At 39.3% G+C, this 27,627-nt stretch overlaps 2 protein-coding genes across 2 annotated transcripts in view; one reads left to right on the top strand and one right to left on the bottom strand.

The window, feature by feature from the left end:
• Positions 1-1,719: 1,719 nt before the first annotated feature.
• Positions 1,720-14,287, bottom strand: LOC139958417 (uncharacterized). The gene is made up of 8 exons (XM_071955484.1): positions 13,727-14,287; positions 8,220-8,343; positions 6,381-6,641; positions 5,625-5,762; positions 4,583-4,780; positions 3,551-3,681; positions 2,716-3,001; positions 1,720-2,223 (listed from the first exon to the last, which is right to left on the bottom strand). The coding sequence occupies exons 1-8, from the start codon at positions 13,769-13,771 to the stop codon at positions 1,967-1,969; spliced, it is 1,440 nt and encodes a 479-aa protein (XP_071811585.1). The 5' UTR covers positions 13,772-14,287; the 3' UTR covers positions 1,720-1,966.
• Positions 14,288-21,947: 7,660 nt separating this feature from the next.
• LOC139958611 (PAT complex subunit CCDC47-like) overlaps positions 21,948-27,627 on the top strand; it is a 37,025-nt gene continuing 31,345 nt past the window's right edge. Inside the window, exons 1-4 of the mRNA XM_071955809.1 lie at positions 21,948-22,100; positions 23,173-23,474; positions 25,005-25,112; positions 27,450-27,577. Coding sequence (XP_071811910.1) covers positions 23,193-23,474; positions 25,005-25,112; positions 27,450-27,577 — 518 coding nt within the window. The 5' untranslated portion in view covers positions 21,948-22,100; positions 23,173-23,192. The remainder of the gene's footprint in view (positions 22,101-23,172; positions 23,475-25,004; positions 25,113-27,449; positions 27,578-27,627) is intronic.

Here is a 27,627-nt window from a genome sequence, read left to right as displayed (position 1 = left end):
TATCGTGTTTTCAAGATTTTCACAATTTGACCCCTGGTGACCCCAAATAACCTTAGACCTACACCAAAAACAATGGCTTCTTGTAATCAATGTGGTACTTCTACACATGAAATATGTAACTGGTCTGACCTTCCCTTCTTGAGATATCGTGTTTACAAGGTTTTCACTTTTTGACCCCAAATGACCTACCCAAAAAACAATAGGCTTCTTGTACTTAATGTGGTACTTCTACACACTAAATATGAATTTGTCTGGCCTTCCCTTCTTGAGATATCGTGTTTACAAGCTGGGAGTCACAAACGCACTGACACCATCATGAATGCATAGGTTACGATTATCATCGAAACCAAATAGGAAATGTTTAGTGGTTCCGATGCTCAAACATATTCATAGTGAGGTGAGCCATACATGTTTATATTTATGAACTTGTGCACACCAAAATGAAGAGGGATTACTAATGCGGCAACATATAGGAAGGTACCAGGAATCAGTTGTCATGTTGACAAAGTCTATTTAGTGACATCGTATAAAAACCACCCAGTTAAGACAATTTTTTCTGTACTGTCATGTCCCGCTTCAGAGCCCTCCTTTCTGTAGGTCAGTATGAGCAGTATGAATATCAGTCTCTATCAGATCAAGGTAAGGAACTGTTGGTACTGTCAGCACGAGTGCTTTGAAGCATATGGGCGGACAGTTCAGAGAGGTATTATCATTAGGAAATTGTCCGGACTGGCAGTTAAAAACAGATACATTCATGAATATTAATGATATCAAATTTTATGATCTCATAAGCATGTATATACGTTATCTGATTAATATTCATGATATGCACTCACACATATGTCTACAGGTGATGATGTTTAAGAATGTAGTTTGACAAAACAAATGTGTCAAGGATAACAACCAAATGGAACATTTAGTTCTTTTTCTTGTGTTTTAAAGCCATTCTTGCAATTTGATAACTACATTTCACAGTAAGCCTTGGCCATTTATTCATATTCACGACATGGGAACCAAAAACTATCTACTCATCACATTGTTTTACTTGTGGTTGCCGAGATATCATGTTTACAAGCTATTTTTGACAATTTCCCATAAAGCCCCACCCGTCATGAATATTAATGAGGTAAAAACTGATGTTGAAAATAAAATGTACTTACTATATAGTTACATCACCTTACCAAGTATTAACTAGATCAGACACAGATCATGAGGGATATTGACATTTGAAGAATGTAATGGTTAGCACTTGACTACTTATTAATATTCATGAGATGGGAACTAAAAACAAAGGGGCACATCTACTTGTGGAAAGGTCATCTACCTACCAAAACTGACATTTAATCAACTCATGTTTGTTGAGGTGTACAAGCTGTGTTTATACAAGCTGTTAATGACAATTTCCCATTAAGTCCCATCAACTCATGAATGTTGATTTGTTGATTTGAATGTTGATTTGAATGTTGATGTTGAATTGAAGTACTGTAAAATTGTTGTTGCAAAGATCTTGTACTTACTATGTAGTTACATCACCATACCCAGTATGAACTCAATGGGACATACAGTTTAAGAGACGTTGATATTTTTCGAATTTTAAGTTAAGCTTTTGGTGATCTTGAAAGGTTGGTCAAGGAAGAGGGCTTACACCTTTGTTGGGGTAATTTGGAGGGGTCATTAAGGGGAAAACAAATGAACCAAAACAAGAACAACAAGGTATAATTTGCGTACCCATCTTTTTCATACGTAATTCAAAATGACTGTGTACTACAAAGTTTTTCTTAAAGATAAAAAAAAAAAAAAATCCTGCACTACAGAGCTTTCTAGCTTAAGCTATCTAATGAGTTCCTTTTCTGATTTTCCGTGATGTAGTCTGCCCAACAAGTCATGGCAACTCTTTTTAGGTTTTACTGTTTAAAAGGATGGTATTATAAAATAAACGAACAGTCTACAGTGCCCACGACCTCAATTATGATGGGTTGCGTACTTTCATCTCCAGGAATTTGAGAGAATGTTGCTTGCCTCGGAATGGAGCCCAAAAGACACCTCTTTCGTACCTACGATCATCCTGCATCAAATATTCTCCCAAGGGGTTAGCTCTGGTGCACATACCTCCTTTAAACCACCAGGCGCCATACAGTTCATTGGCGCAGTCACGAGTGGAACGGTCATTGTCCTGGTCAGGGGCAGAGAAAGCGGCTCCTTTGTTGTAAAAGAGGCCGTTGCCTGAAAAGACAAAAACGAAATAAAGAAACTTGATATCGAAAAGCTCATTTCGATTGTGACGCCTTATGGAAACTCTACGTTAACAATTCATAGCCACTGACGTTCCGCGATTAGTTGTTAAATTTGTTATGTCGAACAGCGAACGCCAAACGTTTTTGTCCAACCCGTACCGTGAGCATTGTAATAATTGATGTCGCAGAGAATAAATGCAATTTCCTTCGTCTAAACCAAGATGCAATTATATAAATCAACTTCAGCTATTCAGCAGGTCCATCCCGTTATTCAGATGGTGTGTCGATCCACAGTAACAGTTTTGGTTAATGAGTGGTTAGATCCATTGATACAAATTCGTTTGTGCAGATATTTCCCCGTATCTGTGGTTAATACAATACATCAAGCCTAAGTTATTTGCCTACCTAAAACGCTGTAGAGTTCAACAATGATATGCTGAGGGAGCTGCTAGTGGAAGCTCCTTGTGTTACTCCTACTTACCAGGAGTAGCAGTGTATCCAGTTACAGGTTCAGTGAAGCCTGCGATTACTTCTAGAGGGTATTTAGCTGCAGCTGCTCCGATCCTAAAGTTCCTGTATTTAACTGCTCCAGTAGTGTCTCGCTGATCCGTCATCACGACCACCATCTCAGTGTTCCCTTGTTTGTTCAACGAGTAAAGTTTATCCAAACCAATCCAGAAGGCATCGTTGATATCACCGAATCCCTCAACATATTCATCGTAACCACGGAGGAAGCTGACGGTGGAGTTGGTTCTACGCAGCATAACCTGCCATTAACAAGGAACGACATATGAAACAATTATTCGTGCCATCAGTCACGTGTGCACATATTGACGACAAACTGCAACTTATGCGGGCGGGGGGGGGGGGGGGGTTCGAGTTGAATGGCCGAACGTGCAGCATTGAACACCTATGATTGAGACAGAGCGTGATAATGTCATATTCAAGCCTGTTCAATATTTTCGATCTTGTGTGCGCAGAAATATTCTTCTTTAGATCTCATGAACAGAATATGATTATCTTTAAGTTTGGTGGGTGAAGATAAAGGATGCTTGTGTTTGCTCTTCCCTGTAATTGCACAAACAGTTTTGGTAGACAATTTTTACCAGTAAAAGTAAGATATATATTGTGGTTATAATACCTTCGTGTCCTAATTAACCACACTTTTAATTTCGCCATTTACTGACGCAAATAACACCTGTTGCTTGGTGGTACCTACATGGTCCTCTGTCATAGCATTTGAGCATTAATGTTACCTAAAACCATATACGATCAACTCATTCAGTTATATTGGATGTATAAATCATCGTACTCACGGTCCATTTGCCTCCATCCGTTTCCATGTCACAAAAAGCATCGAATGGGTTAGCAATACCGTTTGGTTGCAGCCTGTAGACTCCACTCACCGTCATACCTCCGGTCATGGCTTCACTGCAATCGCTGAAAACTACAACATAATGAGAAACGCACTTTGAACAGAAGGTCAAAAATCACCAATGCCATGCCATTACTTCCGATTTCGTGAAATCAAGGTGAGAAGCAGTATCGTGCACTTAAAAGCGGTGTACACAGGGGCCATTGTAAATGAGGCGCTCATATGCTAGCTTAGTTTGTAAATTATATCAATCTTGAAACAGATGAATATAAACACCAACCGAAGATGGGATACTGCATGGCAAGTTCTTCATTTATCGACTGTGCGGGTGGATTTTCGCAACAATGTTATGTATGAAATTAAATGTAATTAACAAACGGGGATTTCAGGGCACTGATTTTATTCTCGGGACGTGTGTCTCAGTCAAAGAAAAATGAAAGATTTAGAGTGTTACTTAATTTCTACAACTTTTCTGATTTACTACAAGATATTCACCATTAAAATATATGCTAATTAGCCTATTAGCTAATTAAACCTCTGAAATGCTCCATTAAGGCTCAAGGGATGATGACGTTGGCATCTCGGTGCAGGACTTAATGTACTTTAAAGTGTTCATCTAGTTTTGTATAAATCAGCTCTCATCAAAAACACTTTCTCTAAAACTTCGTATAATCAACAGATCACCATAGGATGACACTCAAAATCATCAGTTAATGATGACACTTACAAATGGGCCACTAAAACCCCGATTTCAAACATGACCATTTTGACTAACATTTTGGTAAGTGCAGTTAACTCCAGGAAATGGACCATAATGGGTCGAACATGCTATTTCAAGCGCACACTCGACAAAATGGTTGTTGATTGGAAAGACCTAACCAATGGTATAGTGTAGCCAACAGTTATCAATCAGAAATAGTGAATTTACACATGAAATACAGGGGAAGACTGCATGGCGAACTTTATAACTTACTTTGCAATTCACATACAGGACAGCATTCTCCTTCAAGAACAACTGAAGTTTCACCAGTACCACAAACTGGTGGATCGCACTGGATACCTTCACAGACATCAACACAGCCTATACAGCATTCACCGGGGAGTGGGACGTCCTGTAGCGTGAACCCCTCAGGACAGATGGGTACACCACACTGGATGTCTGCGCAAGGATCTGTTCAGGACGAAAGATAAACAACTTGAAAATCTTCAACATTGTGAATATCCCATCATGAAAATGTCTTTTTTTTAAGGAAAAGTCGCCCAGGAAAGAGCCTGGGCACGAAAACCAAACTACCAAACGACTAATCTGCTCTCAACCCCAGTCCCCTTGCATCGGGCCTGTGAATGTGTGATCATCGTCAGGTGTGCATCACCATTCCCTCGAAAGGGAACAGATCGCCTCTCGGCTTTTTGGCTAAGATCATGTTGTCAAGTTGTTAAGTTACCGTGTTTACAAGCTATTTAGTGAAAATGAACTTGAGCCCCGCCCCTAATAAATATGCATAATATCAACCTGAACATATATCACCATGTATCCGCTATCTACCAACATGTAAATACCAGGTATGAATAAATTCTGACTTTCGGTTGCGGAGTTATAAGCATTTGGAGATTTTCAAGTTTGACACCGTGACCTCATTATTTTTCATGAGATGAGCACTCAAAAGAGATCTTTTACTCAGTATGGCGCATCTATGTACCAAGTATGACTTTATCAACTTGCCATTGTTGAGTAATCGTGTTTACGAACCAAGGGTGTCACAAACACACACGCAATCACCATTGCATAGATTCCTTCGGGCAAGGAATAACAAAAGCGGCGTAACAAGGCATTTACTGGGGATTGCAGGGCATATTTTCCAGATGAATTCATTGGAAACCCGAACAGTAATAGAAACGTTACCAGATATCAAAATATTCTCATTTCTTGTGCTATGAACCTATGACATATCATGAAGTTGTTCATAATCCAACAGTTGATATGGATATCAAATCGTACAATAGGGAGCACATACCACAAGTTCCCGTGTTGGCTATTTCGATAGCATCCTCGGCATTGCACAGTGCGATTTCAAACGCACACTCGTTGCTGTAGGTGACTCCATCAGTGCCGCAAACAGGGTCGTATTCAAAAGTACAAAATGTAGGACACGCTGTCGAATCGAAGAAAATTGTAAAGAATTTGTTTTAATCAAACTGTTGTACACCATATCATCCCTTGAAGAACCACTTACCTCCACACCCCTGCAACCACCACGCCCCTGCAACCACCACGCGACACTGACATACCCCTCCCCCCCCCCGCCCTTACACTCAATAAAAGCAGTGGGGCCACCAGCGAGCTTTAAATATAACAATTTGACCCAAACCATCTGAGAAGAGGCAGTTGCTTAAATAAAAATCACCGGGTTTTGAGCGGTGGGAACGGGGGGGGGGGGGGAGGCTCTCACAGAAACTTCAACCAGTACCCCTCTGTACTTGTGATAAGCTCAGGTAAACATTGACTGTTAAATTAGTGCAAGCATTAATCACTGATGTTTATCTTGCGAGATATCCATTATTCAAGAAACGGTGCATTACTGCCATGCCGGTTGGCATCGGTACTTAATTCCTTAACATATGTTGAAATCTGCAGTTCAAAAGTACTCTTACAGCCTCTTCCCTTCTCCCTCTCCACCCCTTCCCTCTCCACCCCTTCCCTACCCTTGGCACCGGCCTCACAACTGTTCCTCCGTGCAACTACTGTATATTAAATGTTGACTGTTTCTTACTTGGGATGAATGGTTCAGTTGTGTAAGCGTCACCAGGTCCATCCCCCTTAATGGGTGTAATCTTAATTGTATAAGTAACTCCAGGTTTGATCTCCGTGGTGGTGAATGACTCGGCAACAGGTGGCAGCCTTACTTTTGGCTGGGCAACACCATCCGCAATCAGTTCTGCAGTGTAGCCAATGGCGCCCTCAGGAGCAGTCCAGGTAAGTGTAACTACATTCCATGCAACCTCCAGGGTAGGGTCGATAATCTCAAATGGTTCTAAAAAACAAAACAAGAACCAAAACAAAAACAAAAACTCAGCGTATCAAGGAAAGTCGGCGATTTTATTAAACGCAAACAGCAATGTTAAATAGCCTACAACAATGCTGCAGAATCGCAATACTACTGTGACGCTTGTACTCTCGTGCTCCGAGTATCAGTAAATAAATAAAGAGGTATTGCGAGGTATATCTGTAGGTTATAAAAGGCCTATTTAGTGGGGTGCCACTTACAAGCAACATCTTTCTTTTCAAGAATGCAATCCAAACAATGTGTAAGACTGTTTCATCTCCATGGTTAAATCATACCAGATACGAAATGAGGCAGTCACTTGCAGGGTCTAGCGTTATCACTGTCACATTAGCACTGTCTGTTAAGTCCATTTGTAATGTCAGTAGTAGCTACGCAGCTCTATTCTTTGACATGTTGTTATACAACTTCAGACAGACCATCCTTTATTTACCTCTTCAGATTGATTGCCATTAACATGTAACCTTTGATTAGAGATGTGTGTTTCTTGCCTCAGAATTTGTCAGTGAAACCATGGAGGTTTTAACCTCCATGCTGAAACTATGTTAGGTTATAAACCAGAAGGAAATCCCTCACAGCGATTACTTGCCTTGAAACTCTTCCCAGCGGTTACTTGCCTTCAAAAACATTACATATGCAGCACAATAGTAGTTTGCAAGCAGTCAGTTCTTACATGGTTTGATGACTGGAATTCTTGTGACAATACTACAACGGATGTTTTTTGCTGGTCATTTAATTTGCATGATCACTCTAACAAATAGCTGAAGTTGCATTTGTCATAGTTAACCTGCTGACTCCAATGACCTTTGACCTCCATCCAAAATAATAGGGTTCTCTAGAAAGACACATGCCAAATAGGAGCTGTGATGTAACATACCTTGGGATATCGTGTTTACAAGGTTTGTGTTTTTAGGACTTACAGAGCGTGACCTTTGGTCAATTCAAATGACCTTTGACCTCTACCCAAAACAATAGGGTCTTTTTTGTGCTTATTATGGGGAAGCCACACATACCAAATATGAGAACTGCAGAGGTAATCTACCGTGAGATATCCTATCTACAAGCTAGGGGTGTCACATAACCAAAAGTTCAAGTACGGTCACTTGTTGGTCCATCTGAACTCTACCTATTAATATGACATATACAATCAAAGCCGACGTGACACAAAAACAAAGCTGCAGTTGTAGGGTACTTCTTGACTAACTTCAACACTGTAATAATGCGATACTTACAGTGAAACCCTATTTGTTAACTGAGCAAAGAGGAACATATTCAACTCGTCCTAATGCATCCTTTTGTGGGAATTTGCATAGAGTTTTGCATACAATAATACATATTTAAGTTGACAAATTTGCATCACAAGTGAGTTAGTTGAAAGTGCGGCTCCCAAATGCAAACACTTAACAAGTTTGTCTCGTCTCTCTTCAATATTTACATCCACTTTTCTGTTTCAAATGATTCACGTGGATCACGATCAAAATGTTATCCCCATTATAAGCCTCTCAGTGAATGATATAGTATGTTTGAAATAATTCTGTTCGGCCTTACCTGGGATCGGTGCTCCAATAATTGTTTCAACCAATGATGACAATTCTGCAACGAGGGCCTTCAATTCAGCAAGCTCAGCTAGGGCGGCCTCTGAGACGGTGCAGTTGGTAATTGCGGATGAATACTGTAAGTAGTAAACACAACAAATTTCATATAAATAACCACACATTCAACAACTATACTAATGAGAGAATAAGCCCTGAACAGTTGTACCGAGGTAATGAAATAATGATGATTAAAACGCCAGGGAGCAAATCTGTTTATGGAAAAATGGGAATTTCACTCTAGTTTGCAATTCATATTCATGACGTTAATTGTTTTGAAAGGGCAAACATTAACCTACCGAGTCAAGATGAATATTTGTTTGTTGGGGTGGGGGGGGGGGTTGCACATATATTCATTAATTTCAATTCTGGAAATTTAGTTTAGTTAAATTCTGGAAGTTAAGTGAACTAGAGACAGGTTGGAGAATATAGGAAGGAGGGGGGTGGGGGTGGACAGGGCCAATGTGCAGTGGTATTGACAGTGCACCAAACATGAGTCAAACTTAATACGTCTTGAAAATATGATGGACATACCCTACCAACAGTCCCCAGCCCAGCCCCCGAAAAAAAACTTCTGCACATTTTGTCATCGACTCACATTAAGCATTCGATGTACTCGGGTAATCCACAGTTCAGTAAATGGTTAATTGATTTTGGTTGGCCTGTTAATTTTCTCCACTGAGGCCAGAGGGAATATTTGCTTCGAAGGATTAATTTTCTCCACCGAGGCCAGAGGGAATATTTGTTTGGAAGGGGCTGGATACTCTAATGTGCAGTGTAGAGCTATAGGGTGCTGAAACATAACGCGTCCCAAGCCTATAAGTTCCGAACGTACGTTTGTTTGATGTTATTATTCTTCTTGGCGGGCCGGATTGAAATCTTTCGCGGACTAGGCTTGGCCAGGACTCCTGATATATAGACTATAGATGTTTGTCAATGATCTTTTTACTTACTTGATTAAACAGCTATGAAATGATAATTCTTTTATACGCGATTGAACGTTTTACCAATACGCTCAATTGTGTAAATAGACAATGATTGAGTTGAGAGTTCTCGTACGATGGTCAAGTAAATTTAGTAAAACATGAGCTGTATAGGCCTACAGGAAAACCTAGCCGTGATGCGCGAGGTTTGAGACTTCTTTCAAGACAAGAAAACTATAGCAGTGCTTGTTATGCATATTGTAGAAAACTGGGTGGGGTGAGACGTTATTTCTAGCTCGGTTGATGGCCTCAACCCTTTTTCTCCCTGTAAGGGTTCAGAGTTGAATCTAACGAATTGCAAACATGATAGGAACAGACTTATTGTGGTTGTTTGGAAGTGTGAACAGGTGTGATTTCATGCAGGGAGATGAGAACAATCGAAACTAATGCGGAGGGCATAAGGAACGAGTTAGGAATTTTGGTTTTATTGAACGAATACTCACATATAACCCCTAGTTGCTTCTGTAATGTACGGATACTTTGAAGTACCGTAAAGTGAAAACAAACTCATTCGTCATATTGGGGTTGTTTTTGTAATGATGACCCCCCCCCCCACCCCAGAACAGCTAAGAAAATGTTGTGTTTACTTGTGAGACATCCTGTTAAAAATTCATTTCCTGGGGGTTATTATTTTGTAAATATGTGATGTCACAGTGCCACTTGGAACCTAATTATTTTCTTTGTTTTCTGTTCATATTTTCAAGGTATAATGCTATCAGGGTTGACATTGAAACCAACGCCATCATGAGATCATAAGATGGGACCTTTATTAATCAACTTTTGAGAAACCAATCTGCAGTTCAAAGAAAATAATCACTGTAATAAATGAAGAAAAGAATTGTAGCATATGTTGCTCGATTATCTAGATTTAATTAACTCTCCAGTGGTGTGTGAGGAGAACACCTATGTGGTATCACTGGTATGTGTGTGTACGTACACCAATGTTTGATGACGTAGCATCGTACGTATAAAAACATCGGAAGTAGCATATGTACCAAACCGCCGTTTATGATCATTGTTAGCAATTGATACCATTATTAATTGTGGTTACTAAAAATATTCTTGTTTTTGGGTGGACGAAATTCCAAGGGGAACGTCAAATGAAACCCAGCGAGTCAGAATTTGGAAAGGCAGTTACTTTTTAACATCAATGTTCGTTCAAATTAGGACATTTAAAAACGTATGACATATTCTCTCACTTCTTGAAAGTCTCTGAAACACTGGCATGACTGTTCTCATAGGGTTCTCGTGGAACTGGATCACAAAACTTGTCGCAATAAGCTTATTCAATTGATGTTATGATTGTTATCGTAACGTTAAAGACTCGTTTGAATAAGGAGGGTCGGGTGGCGGACCGCGAGGGGGGGGGGGGTTATGATAAACACTGACCGACCTATAAACATTTTTCTTTCAGAAAGTAGAGTTTCATCCAGTATACTCTCTACAAGAACAGCGAACTTTTCGAAGGGAACACTGCCTACTATCAATGCTCTATGTTAGCAGCTCGAACAAATTAAATGAAAATATGAACAAAACAATGAAACCTGTCCTCTTAGATAACATATGAAATTGATACTTAAAGTCATTTGATCAATTTTCGGAACCAAAAAAATGCGCATGTAATGTTAACTTGGACAGCAGAGAGTTGGCATAAAAATGTTGTCTTCTGAAGTTCCATTTCGAACCACCCCCCCCCCCCCGCCCAAAAAAAAAAACTGTCACAAATATTTCTCCGATTTTCTTTTCATCTTCAAATTAGTCGCAAGAGTTGATTTTGATAAAACTTTCGATGCTGTTCGAGAGAAAATCCCAATCCAAATAAAGGCCATTGTCAAGCGAAATTTCATTTCGAATAGAGCATATATCAAGTTAGACTTGGTTTTTTTTTTCTTCTTATTAAATTGTATGAAATGTCCGGGAGACAACATGTTCCAAGTTTGAATCATGTTCAACCGTTCATCGCACTTTAATTAACCTGGTGAGAAAACTTTAGAAGTATCAGCCAAACTTTGTGAAAACTTCGGATGTCGAAAAACAGAACTATATCACACTGCACATTTGATTGAACCCTAAACAATATGTTGGAGCTAGGATCTAGTTACATTTGTTCCCAATAACAAGTAATTGTTAGCGAGTTTGAAACTGAGTGTACGTCCGTATACAAATGAATGGCAGGTGAAACTCTCTGTAGTACCAGGATACCTGGCACAGGCTTGTCGCGGATCAGGACACGATAAAGCACCGGTGGCTATATACCGTTGATAATAGAAAGTCAATATAGCCTTTGATTTTTACAAGATTAAAAATAAACAACATTATAGGCAAAATGTTCGTTTGAAATTTAAATGAATATAGATAGTAGTGTGAGTTTTTGAGTTTTCAAGAAACGGTTGAAATTTGCCAATTATACATAGTTGTGTGTAGTTTGTCAAGAAACGGTTCACCTCATAGTTTGATAGGCAACTATAGTCATTAAATATTTAACTCAGAAAGTCTTCCAGACTGAAGATTTGATGAAATGTTCTGCTGACGAAAATAACAAGCAATTCAAAAAGGTCTTGAATATTTTTCAGTTTTCACGAATAGACTGAAAATGAACTGCAACAGAACCGTGACCATTACGGATATGATGTTTTCAATCCAGTATAGGAAGACAAGTTGTGTACGAGGGGAACAGCACGTAGTGAAATTCAAGCGTTGCTGTTACGTTTTATGTTTACAAGTCTATCGGAATTCAAACGTATTTCATAATAAAGCCGAGAAGGAAATTGGCAATCATATTTTTACGATCAGATCTTGATTCATCCGGACTCGCGTGTCATCATATCATATACCCCCCCTCATTCCACCTCACCGGTGCGTATTACAAGATCCTATACGCATTTAACATTAAAAGGTAGTAAGTATATAGGCCCCAAATTATAGCACGCTATAATTGCTAGAAGTTTTCAAAAATTGCTTTCCTGAAGGTCTTTACGCTCCAAATTTTTCTCAAACTTGTAAGGAACACACAGGATGACTGAATGTCCCAGTGAGAAAAGGTTTCCTCGAAGGTTTAAGAACAGTTTAAGAATTTTGTCCAAAGGTGAGTATACATATGAATATCTAGCATATTTGGGGCCAATACAGCGTATACCTTTTAAGACTAAAGATACGGGGAAACGGTCAACGTTAAGCTTCACCGTGTGGCATGTAGTGATCATGTAGTGATCATGTAGTGATCAAGTAGTGATCATGTAGTGATCATGTAGTGATCATGTAAGATCATGGAGGTAAAAACAGATGGTAGGATCATGTAAGATCATGTAGTGATCATGTAGGATCATGTAGTGATCGTGTAGTGATCATGTATGATCATGTAGTGATCATGTAGTGATCATGTTGTGATCATGTAGCACCATGTAGTGATCAAGTAGTGCCATCATGTAGGAATCATGTAGTGATCATGTAGGAATCATGTAGTGATCATGTAGGAATAATGTAGTGATCATGTAGGGACAAACGTATGGGTGGTACAAATACAATGTACATGTGTGCGATACACATATACACAATGATAATCACACCACTTCTGAATGCCAACTTCTAAAAATAAAACAACATGACTTAATTACACAATTTTGGTCTAGGAGCGTTTATCCAGTATCAGAGGCCCCCGTGATCACGCACCCAGCCCCCCCCCCCACCTTCCACACTTCAAACCGATTTAGGCTTTCAATAGCAACGATCAACTAATGATTCATTTTGAAGGTGTATCGCTACGATTTATGGATGCAAAACTTGTCATTTTAACAAACGCCCACTTTGAGATACCTATACACGTTTATTTGATGGAAACCAAAAACTAGTGTTGAAAAATACGTCGGTTGCTAACTGTGAGACTCCCCCCCCCCCCCCTCAAAAAAAATCTTTCCTACCAAGAAGTAACAAAATGTAAAATGATGTGAAATGCAAATGAAGAGATTTTCATACACGGATAAAGTGATACCAGTGTATTTCACTGCAGAAGTGTCTGTAGTTGCTCGAGATACACATTGTACACAGCGAAGAGGCCAAGGTGGTTATGTAGTCAAAGCAAAAAGTGCATTACAATCGACATACAATACCTCCTCCTCTAATTCTAAGCAAAGAACAATGATAATAAACCATTCTTAGTATGCGTACACGTCTGACGAACAACTGCGCGTCAGTTGGGGGTCTGGCTTGCTGGGATATGATACGACTAAACAATCACTGTACCAAGAAAAAACATCAAAATATAGCCCCATGAAAGGGTCAACAGGTTACCCAGTGACAATAATTTTATAACCACAACAGTGGCACACCTATGACCTAAAGTCACAAACAACATGTCGTGACATAAAAATGGTACAGCCATACAAAATAACTTATAATAGTAATAACCCACGAGGAGTTGTTCCACGTTCGAGTACGACAGCAGGCTAACTTGAATATATTAAAGAAAATACACGGGACTTACCTGTACACCAGCCACGACGGCGATACAGAGTAGAAGAAACTTCATATTGTCTTGTATCTCAGCTGCTTTTGTTGAAAACGTGGAGAGAAAGGACAAGCAGATTGATCCCCGAGAGCGAATGGTACTGGCTTTTTATATCGAGCGCTGCACCATGAGTTTCTATTAACCGTCTGTGTAGTCCACGCCACCTGTGCCCGTACTTTTCTTCGGCAGTTTTCGTTACCCTTCTTCGTGTCACAGAAACCAGACTGTAGAAGGAAGGTTTCAACAAAAGACCTTGAATAGTATTATCGAGGCCCCAGGAGGTCAGCTATCACGCCTGGAAATGTACGACGGGAGATTGACACCAAGGGTCACATGAATTCGGTTGTTCTCTTTATTGTTTATTGGTTGAGAAGAAAAGATTTATCCTGGTGGCCACAGAACGTCACTGACAAATAACAGGAATTGACTCTTAGGACGTCGCTAACGTTTATATAACAAGAAATAGTAACTTGGGACTAGTTTCCTTTCTTAGAAGTATTGAACAATGGGTGTTTATATGCAGTAGTAACCATTATACATATGATAGAAGGCTTGTTCCAGATGTCGCGTTGTAATTTTACCCTATTCAAGCAGATAACTTTTGTTCACGGGGGTACTCCTTGAATAATTCTTCACCTCACTCCTAATTCGTGCAATATTTCGTGTTTCTAATGTTTACAAAATGAATATTTCAGCACAAAACTGATGTTCATAAGTTTCATAAAAGAAATATACATATATATATATATATATATATATATATATATATATATATATATATATATATATATATATATATATATATATATATATATATATATAAAAGTTGAAAGCAAATTTTAATAGTAAGTTTGGTTAAGTTTTGTAGAATCTCATCTGTTTGGCAAGGAAATATTAATACACTCAGAACACTTTGAGAAAATTAAAATCGTCATTATCACGAGGTGCTCACAGCCCCTTCCCGCCTGCCATTTTCCATTGCTCCACTAGGCGTCTGTGTAGTGATAAAACAGCAACATTAGTAACCTCAGAAAATAAAAAATTTTCCATTCCACCAACCAAAATTTACAATTCATGAGGACATCCCCTTCCGACCCCTTCCTTTTCGTAGCTGCCATTAAAAATATATGAACTAATATGTGTACATGAAAACGAAAATATATATATTTGTGGAATATTGACTCAAAAGTGACAGAAACAAGATATCAAAGACACACCTCTACATTAAAAAGGCTCATGAATTCTGATCAGTGGAAAGAAGGGAAGGAGGTGAGTTAAGGTTCAAGACACACCCGCCCAAGGATTTCAATTCTGGCGAGGGGGGGGGGTGGATCAAATTTCACGACTGATGAAGGTAGGGGCTGAAATGGTGTGGATGGGCCAGAGGCGAATGAAGAATTTATAAAGGAGGTGATTACACTGCGGGGTGGGTCGTTGAGGCCGACTCCTATGTAGGGGCATTTAGAGGGTCCCCCCTCCCCCATGCAGAAGAACGTAAACGTCAAATGGTGCATTCTGTGGCACATTTAAACTGTAAATTAGGTCTATATAAGTAGCCCTAAACGCAAGGTTTTGCTACTTTGTGTGAGGTTGCAAAATGGAGAGGGAGCTGGGAGGCCACTCGTAGAAGTGTTCCAATTCTTCCCCGGATGAACGCAAAATCCCCTGAATGAGACATTTTCCACCGACTGACGATCAGAGATGGAGGTGGGAGGGGGAGGGGATGGCCCGGGCCTCATTTTGCGCATGCCTCTCACCCGCCACGAACGGTCTCCCAGTGACCAATACACCCTCATGCGAATACTCTGGCACCCATTATAACGGTTTCTCTTAAAGATCTGCTTTATTGGCTCCAATTATAGCACGCTATAGCTAGGAAAGTTTTGTGATTACGTAATCGACTTGCCAAGGTCGTAAATCGACCTCAGGCTCTGCAATTAGCCTACATATCTTCTTAACACAAATAGGCTTTTTGTGTGAACTCTGTGTGGAAATATGTTATGTCTACAGTGTAGTTAATCATACATCCTTCACACAAAGACCCTCATACAAAAAAAAAAATATGTGGCAGGCGTTGCAGACTAATTGGTCAAAAGAGGTCATTTTACGACCAAGGCAGGTCGATAACATATAATCTCAAGAATCTTTTCCATGATAGCGTGCTATAGTTGGGGAGGCTATACAGCAGACCTTTAAGTTAAGAGTTTAGATTCTGCCCATATCAAACCAGCGTAGAAGAGAACTACCACGTGTATCAAAGACACGAAATTTCTCAATGGATACAAGATGGCGGCGAAATGTGAGTTGTCGCCACTCTCTTTCTACGACTCGAGGGTGGGGGAAAGGTGAAGTCGATCATTTTTTTCGTGCATGAATGTTCAAGAAAGATGTATCTTTGGCATGATGATTTTATAGGTCTGAGTAGGTGACATTTGACTTTTGTGTTTGTATGATTTCTTCCTTCGGTCGGTTTAACGAGAATCCTGCACGTTTATTTTCAGCAATGATATAAATCACAGTAGAAATGACATCAGACAGGTGAATACTGTTAATAAAGGAAGAATTATCATTCGAAGTTCTCAATGTCAAACATACGAGGGAAAACTAGAAATATATGGCGCTATTTCACTTCGTCGTGGTTTTAAATTGTTGCATGTGGTTGGCCAATACAATTTCCTCCACTGATCGATGACAGTGAGATTTTAAAGTAATGTGAATTTTATTAATTGTCTTTTCACTATTAGTTTAATAATTAATTTCAAGCTAACCATGATAGCGGATTCAAGGGGTGGCTAAATAGGTCCCCCCCCCCCAACTACCGACCCTCTTGGACATCGTCAAGTTTTTTTTTAAATATTTATCATTGAACTGATTCAATTTGCCGTCATTTTTTCTGAGCAAACGATCAATTTTTTATTTAAAATTATGTATAATATTGTTATAGCAAGTTGCCATGAAGATTTTCAGGTTAAAAAGAAGACCGCAAACTGATTTCCCGTGTAGTAAAAATCATTCTACAAGGAACAGCGTAATAAATGCAATAACAAATGCATTCGTTATATGGCTAACATATTGGCGACGGTTCTACAAGGCAATATACTTATCACATGCATATTTATACACACTGGTCAGGTGCGGCATCGGCAGTCACAAAGGAGGTCTAAAGGCAGTTCACCCATGCACAGATACGTCGAGGAGGGGGTATACACTCCGCCATTTTCATTTGTTCTCAAAATTAAAAAAAATAGTTATTGTATAAATGTTTACTCAGAATGCATCACTTTGACGTCTAAACTTCATTTCATTTTGGGGGAGGGTGGAGGGGGGGGGGAGAGTCGAGGACCACCAGACCCACTTAGGTGGAAGTAGCTGTGGCAATTCCCCAAATCGTTTACAAAATCCTCATTTAGAATCCACCCACCCCCCCCCCTTTCCCACACGCACACCTTTGCAATAAATGAACGTCACTGCCCATTCCGCTAGATGGAAGATTTGTCCTCCAGTAGTCTATATGTGACCTCCACCCCCCCCTCCCCCTCCCCTCCCGTGAAAATTAAACAAAACACAGTTTTATGTACTTGTTTTTCAACCTCTCATGAAATCACCGAACCATATTTTCTTCGGTAGGTTTTTAATTAAAGCTTCCCAAGGTTCCTGTTCTTTGCCACATGAACCATGTGACCTCCATGTGACGCTCAAACAACCTGAAAAAAAAAAAAAAACAGTCATCGTCTTCTTTTCGAGTAGGCGATCCATCTTTTTTTCTTTTTACGCTGCTAATTGCTTCCAGAAGCCGATCGTCAGACTGAGCAACATGAACTGTAAACTTTGTTTTTTCTTGTGTTTGTGACCTCGAAGAAAATTGAAAATTGTAGAGCAAAACCGAAATGTTGAGGTTTGAACATTTTTATGTACTAGCTGGGTCATCGTAGCATCTAAGCGTAAATAATGTTCACCTGACGCAGTTCCTCACACTGGCCAGTGTTTTTTCTGCCCCCCCCCCACTTTATACCCCCGACCCCACTTTCTGGTAGCTATCTACGCCAAGGGAAGTATATATGCTATGATGAGGCTGCAGCCTATTATGACCTACTGTACACATGTGTACACCGATTTCTAGTGTCTTTTCAGTTATGACAAATACATGACAAACACTAAAAATATTGTAGAAATGAATTGGTGGGGTGTGTATAGATACATATTTTTGTCTTGTTCTGTAACTTTTTTGCCTCATTAACCCCAAATTACTAAGTTACTACCAATTCCGCGAGTTGGTAATATCTTTGTTTTATACAAGTATTACTCACATGTAAATCAAGTGGAAATTAAACACAAAATCAGTACATTTTGGACATTTCCGTCATTTTTTTCAGTAGTATCGATCATTCAAGCAAGCTACCGAACACTAAACATTTTCATGAGTGTTTTTATTATCGATAGATCATAGTGAAAGTTAACCAAACTTGATCCCATTGGTGCAGCTTATAACCAGTTTGATAGTCTCAAGTTAATACCGTCTCAAGGTTTATCGGTTCCAGTTACCCATGACTTTTTCTTCAAAATAATAGAGGTTGTTTTTGTCGTCTGCTTCATCTCTGAAGGACAAGGGTAATGGTAAGCCCCGGGGATGGACATCGAGTGACCAGAGACCCTGGACGAGGACTGAGGCGCTACCATATATGGTATAGATCGGTGACCGTCTGGGGTAGGAATTTTCCGTCTTAAACGACAACTCCCTGCATGACCTCGCTGTAGTCCAGACGCTACATTTACTTGGGACGAAAAATAAAACAGTTTATATATGTTTTTTTAAAGATCTCTTATATCCTCTCCTATATCATAATGTTCTCTAAAAATAACCATCCGTGTCCGGGAAGCGAATTTTTTTTTCCTGAACCTTTCGGGCAGTGTACGTGGAGTTTAGCCAATCAGAGCGAGGCTGTGTTGATGACGTACTACTCAGTAAAGATGGTCAGTCGGGTAAATGCGTTGCTTCAATAACATAAGGTGGAAAACGAAAGACCGCGAGTTCGAGCCCCCGTGTGGATTTTCACCCCACTTTTTCTCATGTCCAAGTAGTTATGTCCAAGTATTATATCGATATTATAAGTTATGTCATGGTTTTAGTGCATGGTCATCTTATATATGAAACTCCGAAGATAGTGTGGTGAATATATATATAGTTTCTTTTGTAGATGTGTGTAAACTGTACGTACGTAACATACTACTGTACCAGTACTACAGTACTGAGTACAGTGTCATGTCAATCTGAAGACATTGTAAATTTGCACAACAGACAGCGATCATATTTCAACAAAGAAACCGATGCAAACGTCACGTAAGTTGTGCACAATGATTCAGTATAATGTTATTATTGCAAGGCCTTTATACCTTAATACTTTCTGCTGTTGTACAACAATTATGTTGACTTATCAAATGCGATTTTCCCACTTTTGGTACGCACGCCGCCATCTTAACTGTAGTACGTCATCAACACAGCCTCGCTCTGATTGGCTAAACTCCACGTACACTGCCCGAAAGGTTCAGGAAAAAGAAATTCGCGTCCGGGAAATGTAGGAGAAAATTTTGCAGATAAACATGGATGCAAACAATTTTCAACAAAGTTTGTAGCAATTTCCTGGTTTATTGAAGTATTGTACGTACATTGTACTTACTGATGGACATTTGGAGCGCAATGTCTAACGAGCCATAAATGGTTAAAGGGTGTGAAGACTCGCGCAAAAAGAAACGTCTAATGCCGGTAATCTGACCTATTTTCGAATGAGGTGTAACAGAACTGTTAGACACCACGATCGATCCCAGAAATACACACACAGCTTGCTACCATCGGTAATTAGACACTAGTGTACAGTCAGTACATACAGCTGCGGTCAATACCCACATCACAGTGTACAAACAATACAGCGATGGACATCTCAGGTCCAGCTAAAGATAACAAGGTATCACGTTTCATTACTGTACTGTCTGCATTTTGTAGCGACACGAACAGATTGACGCACGCGGTTTGGGGCCAGTCTTCAATGCCTTTAATCAATCGTGGAGTTTTAGCTCGGTGGTTAACGTCGGTGCCTTTCAATCATAAGATCCTCGGTTCGAGTAACTCCCAGGTTAATGTATGTTGTCCAGTTACAGAGTTGTTGACAATAAACAATTCATAATCATGGACGTAAAATATGAATATAAGAGACTGATTTCGGTCAGCTTGCAGCTTTGATAAGCCAATGAGGTTTCTTCGCGAGTTCCTGCTTACAGGAGGATCTAATATATATATATATATATATATATATATATAAATGCAATGGAGGTAAACGACAAAGGCAAATGAATATATATAAATGAAAATCGTAATGAGTTGGAAAATCAAGAACAGTGAAAAAACTTTCAGCCTCCACCGGGATTCGAACCACGGGCCTCCCGCTCTGTACGCGGACACCCTAACCACTAGGCTATGGACGCTGATTGTATGTCCAGAGGTTCGAAACCGGTAAGGAAGATCGTAATTCCACTGTAGGCGTTTGTCACCTATATCGAACAATACTAGTTCTGTTTTTGGTGACATATTTTGCCCTACTCTAGAGATCAAACATGATGCTATCCAACTCGAAAATCATTTGTGATTCCTAAAGCCGGATCTCGAAAGAGATACTTTGAACAGACTTTATATATATATATACATACATACATCGGTATACAAAACCACCTTTGATCTGTAGATAAACCTGGTTCATCGATTAAACGACCATCGACTGCTGATGAATCGAGATTTGTCACAAACAATCCGGCCCCGGGAAAGTAAACTATCGTCAAATAACCGTGGTATATCAACCAATAAACATCTGAGCGGTTTTATCACTAGTTGATCCAGTGGCGTAGGAAGGTACTTTTGAGTGGGGGGGGGGGCTGAAGACTGATGGCCGGCCTGGGGGAGGGGTCTAAGGGGAGGGGGTGTCCCCCTCCCCTTTGGAATTTTTTTGCATTTCCAGGTGGCCTCAGATGCAATTTGGTGCAATATAGCATACTTCAACTCTCACTCCATTTTGAAAAGAATTTTGCATTTTCACCTGGCTTTAAATGCAATTTGGTGCTCCAAATGAGATTTTTTTCTCATTTGGAAATGAAAAAGGGGTTTTCTGACTTGCGGAGCGGGGGGGGGGGGGGCGGAATGATACTTCCGCCCCCATGTTTTTCACTGGGGGGGGGCTGGCGCCCCCCAGCCCCCCGGTTCCTACGCCCTTGAGTTGATCACACTCGCGTTTTCTGTATTTTGCACGGTATCTTGATTATCTAACGGGGCACTTTACCTAAAGCAGCATGCGGTTTCATCTCATTTACCCGAATCTAATATGCATAGTGTTTAACTAAAGAGCTGGAGGGCCTAGTAATATTTGTAACCTCCGGACCGTAGATAATGCATTGAAAAGCTTCAAAACAGATATCGCAAATTATAAGAAGAGTTACACAGGCTTTGTTGTGTTGAGTTAAGAATTAAACACGTAATCGTCATGTGCAGAAATATATAACTTCGTTATGCGTTCTTTAGCGAAGCCGGTGTCCCGATTCCGTTCGGGGAGGCGGGGGGGGGGGAGTGGACAACGTAGAGGAATTAACGAGAAGGGGGTACAGCGGCATGGGCTCGCTCGTCCATCTCAATCGACCAAATCTGTCTACACAAGATGGTGAAATGTCAGCGGTGGACACCCAACCTCACTTGTTACAAATTCTCCGAGTCCCTCATCTAAAATTAGACTTAAACAATTTTGTTCACGAACCCTTTTCATTGTTACAAAGTTTTGCTGTGCTTGTAAAATAAATTGTGCTTGTAACAAATGTTGTAATGGCATACGCTTGTCGATATACTATCAAATATTGAACTTACTTAAAAAAGGCCTACTGGAATATTGAACTGATACAGGATGCTAAAGTTTTTACGTGGTGATCTCGTTCTATCCCCTCACCAGCCCCCTCCCCCAAGTGACCGTACATGTCCCACTGTCGCTCAAAGTTGGGCACCGGTTTTGAATCGATTTTTCGAGTACTACTTCATTGAAATTAGTAGGGTTGAAATTGAACCCTACGTGAAAAAAAAAGGTGGTGTGAACAGTTTTGGTGACAATGGTCCCGGAAGAAAGGTGACGATGCTGAATATCAAAAAGTTACACGATTACATTATAACTGATGATATCAAGAGCAAAACTCATATATTTGCTGGCCACTGCATAGCTACATTTGGGGATGGCGCTAGGTAAGAAAACATATACCAACCCAACAGCAGATAGGTGACCCTACTTTCTTACTACACTCACGTTTCTTTTGCCAGTTTTTCACTGAGGTGAGTTTTTTTTAATGAGAACCTAGCAGAACCTTCGTTCAAATTAGGTGATTTTGATAAGTCCAACCTACCAATTGGGATAGTTTAACTTTAGGCTATGTAGTGATTTATCATAGGCCATAGTATTACGTTTTAGTATAACACTTGTAAAGTTGTAGTATAGGCTATAAGTTATGCTTACAGTAGGCGTTATATTCTCACAAGTACGCAGATTAGCTTGTGTACACGATACTTTGTTAATTCCATTGAACATCATGGTACCAGTTCTGCGAACGCACATTGCTTCTATATCACCCAGTATCCCACCAATGAAAAAAATGCTTTTTGCAGGTGTGGAAGCATTGTTTTCTTCTAATGGGAAATACCAGAAGTTAAAGTGAGTGTTAAGGAAATGTTTATTTTGCTTATTTTCGAGAATTTGTTCAAACTACACTACTACAGTATCATATTTGGTTTCTCCCAAAACAAGATGGCACCCATTGTTCATGCCATTAAATACTGACTGAGATTTTTGATATTATCACAATATTTAGGCCTAACTTACGAGAATTTAGTAGCCAACAGTGTTAGTAATATAGTGATGGTAGCCGAACAGGTCGGCGTAGGCCCTCAGCTAACATTTATAGAGGAAAGTTGTATTCACATGGAAGCTTCTTCTAGTTCTAGGCCATGCTGGCTATGTGGTCGTGATGTGTAAACAATACACAAGGGAATTCTGTAAATTGGGACTAAAATTTATTGATAAAAAAGGCCTTGTTCTGAATGGAGTTTCCTGAATCCTTTATGGCTACTCTGTTATCCGTCGGGTCTGTCTGTGGTTGTGCGGTGTGAAACTGACTATGAAGGAAATTTTGTTATAGTTGTGAGGTATTCTGCAACTGTGTTTTATAAAAACAGTGTCTGTATGTATGGAAATTTGTGCAGTATCGCGTTTGTCTTCCCCCTAAAATAAAATTGAGCCCATTGCTCGGGACAGAAGTAGGATCGACTTTGAGAATGTAACTTGCCAAAAGCGTGGTAGTTACCTGAGACTTGTAACTCAATATTTTGATGTTATTGTGCCTTTTTGCAGAAGAAACTGATCAAATAATAATGGCTGTGATCCAAAAAGGCTTCTTGATACTCATAGTCTTGTCGTTCACTGCTGTGTGTATTGCCAATCGCCACGGAGCAGAAGTTGATGACAACGAATTTGCCGAGTTTGAAGATTTGGGGGATGAAGATGAATTTGAAGATGGTACTGTCGAGCTGGAGGGCGAAGAGGATCACTTTTTTGATGATGATGAGTTCGTAGATGACGGAGAAGAGGAAGAGGATGAAGAACTGGAAGATGAATTTGAAGAGGAAGATGGAGAAGAAGATGTTGCAATAGAGGTTTTGTACTGGTGATATTTACTTTGATTAAACAGCATAAAATAGTGGTATTGTATTGTTATTTAAATGTTATTATTTTGCATGACCAGTTCAATAGTATAAAGTAGCACTGTTTACTTGTAACAGCAAACATTGTATTCGAAGGTATGACAATGACGCACTGGATTTGAGGATATTTTTCAAATCTGGTTTGTAGCAAGAGTTTTTTTCTAAATCTGGCTAGATTTACCAGTGACTTACAATCCATCATCAATATAAAATTCATGTACTGTATGTTTCTTAATGTGTTATTTCTTCATCAAAACATGTTAGGGAAACTCTTGGTATGCATTTGAGCCCCCCAATGGAAAATAAAGCAAATGCCTGCCAATAAGTCTAACTTGTACTTGATTATATTTCTGCAAGGCAATGTGATAAAGTAAATTTTCTTTTTCAACATATAAAAACTTCAACATTGCAAACAACGTTTTGGTAAAATTTATTTCACATCTACTCTACCAATGAAATAATTTTATATGAAGAAAGTTAATAGCACTTGTCAAGAAAAAGGATCAAGTTACTTAAATTGTTGGTATCGTAGTGCCTCAAGACTTTTTTTTTGCATAAAATGCTAGAAAAAATGCTAGAAAACCCAGCCAAATTTTTGTTGTCACTTCAAGGGTCTGGAGACTTCCTCATTGTGACTGTATTTTGTATCTATATCCAGCTGTGAGTTGCAGAGTTTGTGGTATCATAAGTTCATGTACTTCACTGTAAGCAGGTGGTACCCAAATATGTCTTGTTGGTTAATTATGCCCTAGAATGCCAGACAACATGTATTGGAGTTTTACACTGTAGCCTTTAGACAATAGTCACAATACGGTTCTAAAAATTGTTATTTCCTTGTGCATTCAAAGAAGATCTCTTCATTGTAAATCAATCCCCTGCTGAATAAGGTGAATAGAAAGTAAAGAGTATGTAGACCCTCACATGCACCCTTCTCAGCACCCGCACCCCCATCACCTCCATAAAGAAATAATAGAAATAACAATATTTGGATTATGTCAATTTCCAAATCCAGTAAATCCAACTGGAATTCGGTGCAGATTTGAATTGCCAAATCCATTGCATCCTCAAGAAAAACAAACTAATGTGTTTCCAATAGTACTTTGGATCCTGCAATGTTTTGGCTTTTAATTGTAGAAAGAAGAAGAAAATACCTTGGCTTTTGAGTTACTGTGGTTGTTAATAAAATTTACATTTTGCACTTTCTTTGTGAAGAAAGCAACTTTGGAAAATGAAATGTAACCTGATTATTTTCACTTTGAACAATGCATTTGAACAATGCTCTTCTTTTTGTCACTGTCATGCAACACTCTCCCCCCCCCCCTTTATCTGTGACCATGGTTAACACCTACACCATTGGAAAGTGAGGGTCTACTAAGCAATCTGTGTGTGAAGTTTCTTCCTCTCCCTCATCTCCTCACCAAAATAAGCATCTATGCTATTTAAATATCTCTGTTTCTTAAATATTTCCTTTGATTCTTTCAGGATGAAGATGAGTTTGAACACTTCAAAGACAACGAGGAATTTGAGAACTTTGAAGGAGAGAAGCCGTCACGAGCGAAAGGAGCTGTTCCAGACCTGGAAATAGCAAACGTAAATATTTCATATTTGAATATACCAATATTGTTGCAGAAGTTGTGGAAGAAGACATTTGAATGGTTTTGGCATCACACATGTTCGAAGCTACCCAATTCCATATTGAGAGTAGAAGTTATGATTGGTCTTGTAGCTTCTCAACGGTGGTCCCTCAGCTTTAAATATATTTCCAAACTTTTAATAATTATGGTTTCAAATGTATTAGAATGTGAACTATATTTAGACAGTGTAAACATATTGTATCTCAAAAGGGCAAACAATTGGATGTTACTTTATAACTACATCTGAGATTTGTTAGGAAGTTTCTAGTCTTAAAAGTCAACAGAGAGGTTGTTTGTGTTACAGAAGAATACAATGCTTTTATAAGATACAGTGAAAGAACAAAAATTATTTGTATATTATACCTTTAACAGTGGGTAACCTATTCTGATTAGGTCATGTGATTCAGGTGTTACATTCATTTAAGAACTTACTAACATATGTAGTTTCAGCATATATAAGTAAATGAGCTTCAAAAGAGCAAACAATATGTTTGATTCAAACCAGTGACCTCCTGTGCACTCAGTGAGGGCACCAAGATGGAGGAGGGGAGCATGGGGGCATTTGCCTCACATGTATGGTGTAGTACTTGCCCCCAGGTGCTCCCCTTATCTCCAAATTTCCCAGATTTGGGCTAACATAATGCTACACCTTTGCTTCTTGGACCCCCCCCCCCCACAGGGGCTGTGAACTACATTCCAATGAAACTGAATTCCTCTCTGGAAGGTATTTCTGTGTTTAATTTGAAATAGCTGTGTGGAAGCACTGCAGCTTCAAGGCTAGTAATTCCTTCCACAGACATTAAATTCTGTATTTTGACACCTTTTGTGCTTTAAAGAAATATCTCAAAATCCTACAACTTCTGGGGGTTTCTCTGCCTGGACCCCCCCCTCCTCTAGGGTACTGAGATTCTTTCCAGAAAGTTTAAGTGTAATTCCTCATGCTGGGATCCTTTTTGGCACTCCAAAATCACTGAAGGTGAACAAGAGCTACAGTATCTAAAAGTGCTTCAGCTCTAGGGTCCCTACACTCCCTACCAATAACAATGTGCAGTTGTAATTATTAAGCAAGTTGATGATTTTGATGGGTTAGTTTTCAAAAAGTTGCTCAGCTAGTCACTGCAGTCGGTTGCAGAGAGCCAAGTCGGTCTTGAAATCGATCAACATCCCACTTCAGAAATGGTGAAGGTACAACCCTGATATAATATATGACATTAAAAGAATAATTCATGGTATTCAAATTTAATTCTAGAAAGGAGGGAATTTGAATATACCACAATACACCAAGTCTAAGATCAATTTCATTACCATGACGACAGAAATCAAACATTGAATAGCTCTCACAAGCGCCAGTTTTTTAAAAAGTAGGAACAAGGATATGACGTCATTATCCCACATTGTGCAGATTATCTAAATTAGTTAGCGCATGTACTATTCAAACTAGATTGGATCCTGTTTGATATAAATTATACCTGAGCGAGCGTAGGCTATGACATTACACAAACCAAATAAAACATGAAGCATTGTTACGACTCACTTTGTTGAATAAGCTCAGTCTATCGGTACTGTAAGCTACATATTTTTTATTCGAAAGTGCGCTGAAAATATTATAAAGTGCTTCAACTCATCAACTAGGAAATTGACCGAATGCTTACAAAATTGATCCTGTTTGCCGTCGAGCGCCAGTGTTGACAACTACTGTAGAGCCGTTACTACTTACTAGTATAGTAATAGCATTGGTACCAGTTCCACTAATACTACTGAAACTCGATCCATTGCAGAATGCCCGCCATTCTCAAATGGTTCTCACAGACGACCCTACTTCTGTTAAATTTTTCGGTTTCTATGGCTTGGAGCCATGCATTACATCTACCCGGTACCTTTAGTGGGGGTCAGGAATTGGAAAAATCGCCTCTTCTCATACTTTGAAGGTCTATGAGTACAACCAAATGCTGGCACATTGGCATTTTCAAAGTAGTAAAAGCGTGCATATAGTGTAAACTCAGCCGTGTTTCCAAAATAAAGTGAACGGATGACGGCACACAAGAAGAGTTATGAATAATTCATGAGAAGGTTTCCAACGTATCCGTCGTTTGAGACTGATAAGGAATTAGCATCAATTTGCAATCGGTACTTAAAAATATGGATTCTTAGTTTACCAGTCTGGCATTATTATATTATTTTGGATGCTCAGTTTCTCTAACCATTGGATTATTCTTGTAAGGTTTTGTCACAATTTTGATTTTAACTTCAGTAATAATTGGAGTAATTATTTACGAGATCTGTTTCTTAACAGGTTCCTGTCAATTTCAGTAATAATTGGAATAGTTACTACCTTGAGATTATGATGCTTGCTGGTATTGCTGCCTACATCCTAAACTATGTCAGCGGTAAAAGTAAGAACCAAAAACTTGCAACAGCTTGGTAAGTACTAAAATTGACAATTTTATTCATTCAATACATTTTCTGATATA

This window comes from Apostichopus japonicus, chromosome 18, assembly GCF_037975245.1.
Source record: "Apostichopus japonicus isolate 1M-3 chromosome 18, ASM3797524v1, whole genome shotgun sequence".
Classification (NCBI taxonomy): domain Eukaryota; kingdom Metazoa; phylum Echinodermata; class Holothuroidea; order Aspidochirotida; family Stichopodidae; genus Apostichopus; species Apostichopus japonicus.
This window is presented reverse-complemented; position numbering and strand designations above follow the sequence as displayed.

Bases quoted from the DNA above. Each gene is read 5' to 3' on its own strand.
- LOC139958417 (XM_071955484.1), bottom strand. From the start codon at position 13,771: ATGAAGTTTCTTCTACTCTGTATCGCCGTCGTGGCTGGTGTACAG. The intron at 6,642-8,219 runs GTAAGGCCGAAC...TTTGTTTTTTAG, and splicing joins TATTGGAGCACCGATCCCAG to AACCATTTGAGATTATCGAC. The intron at 3,002-3,550 runs GTGAGTACGATG...TGTTAATGGCAG, and splicing joins CGGATGGAGGCAAATGGACC to GTTATGCTGCGTAGAACCAA.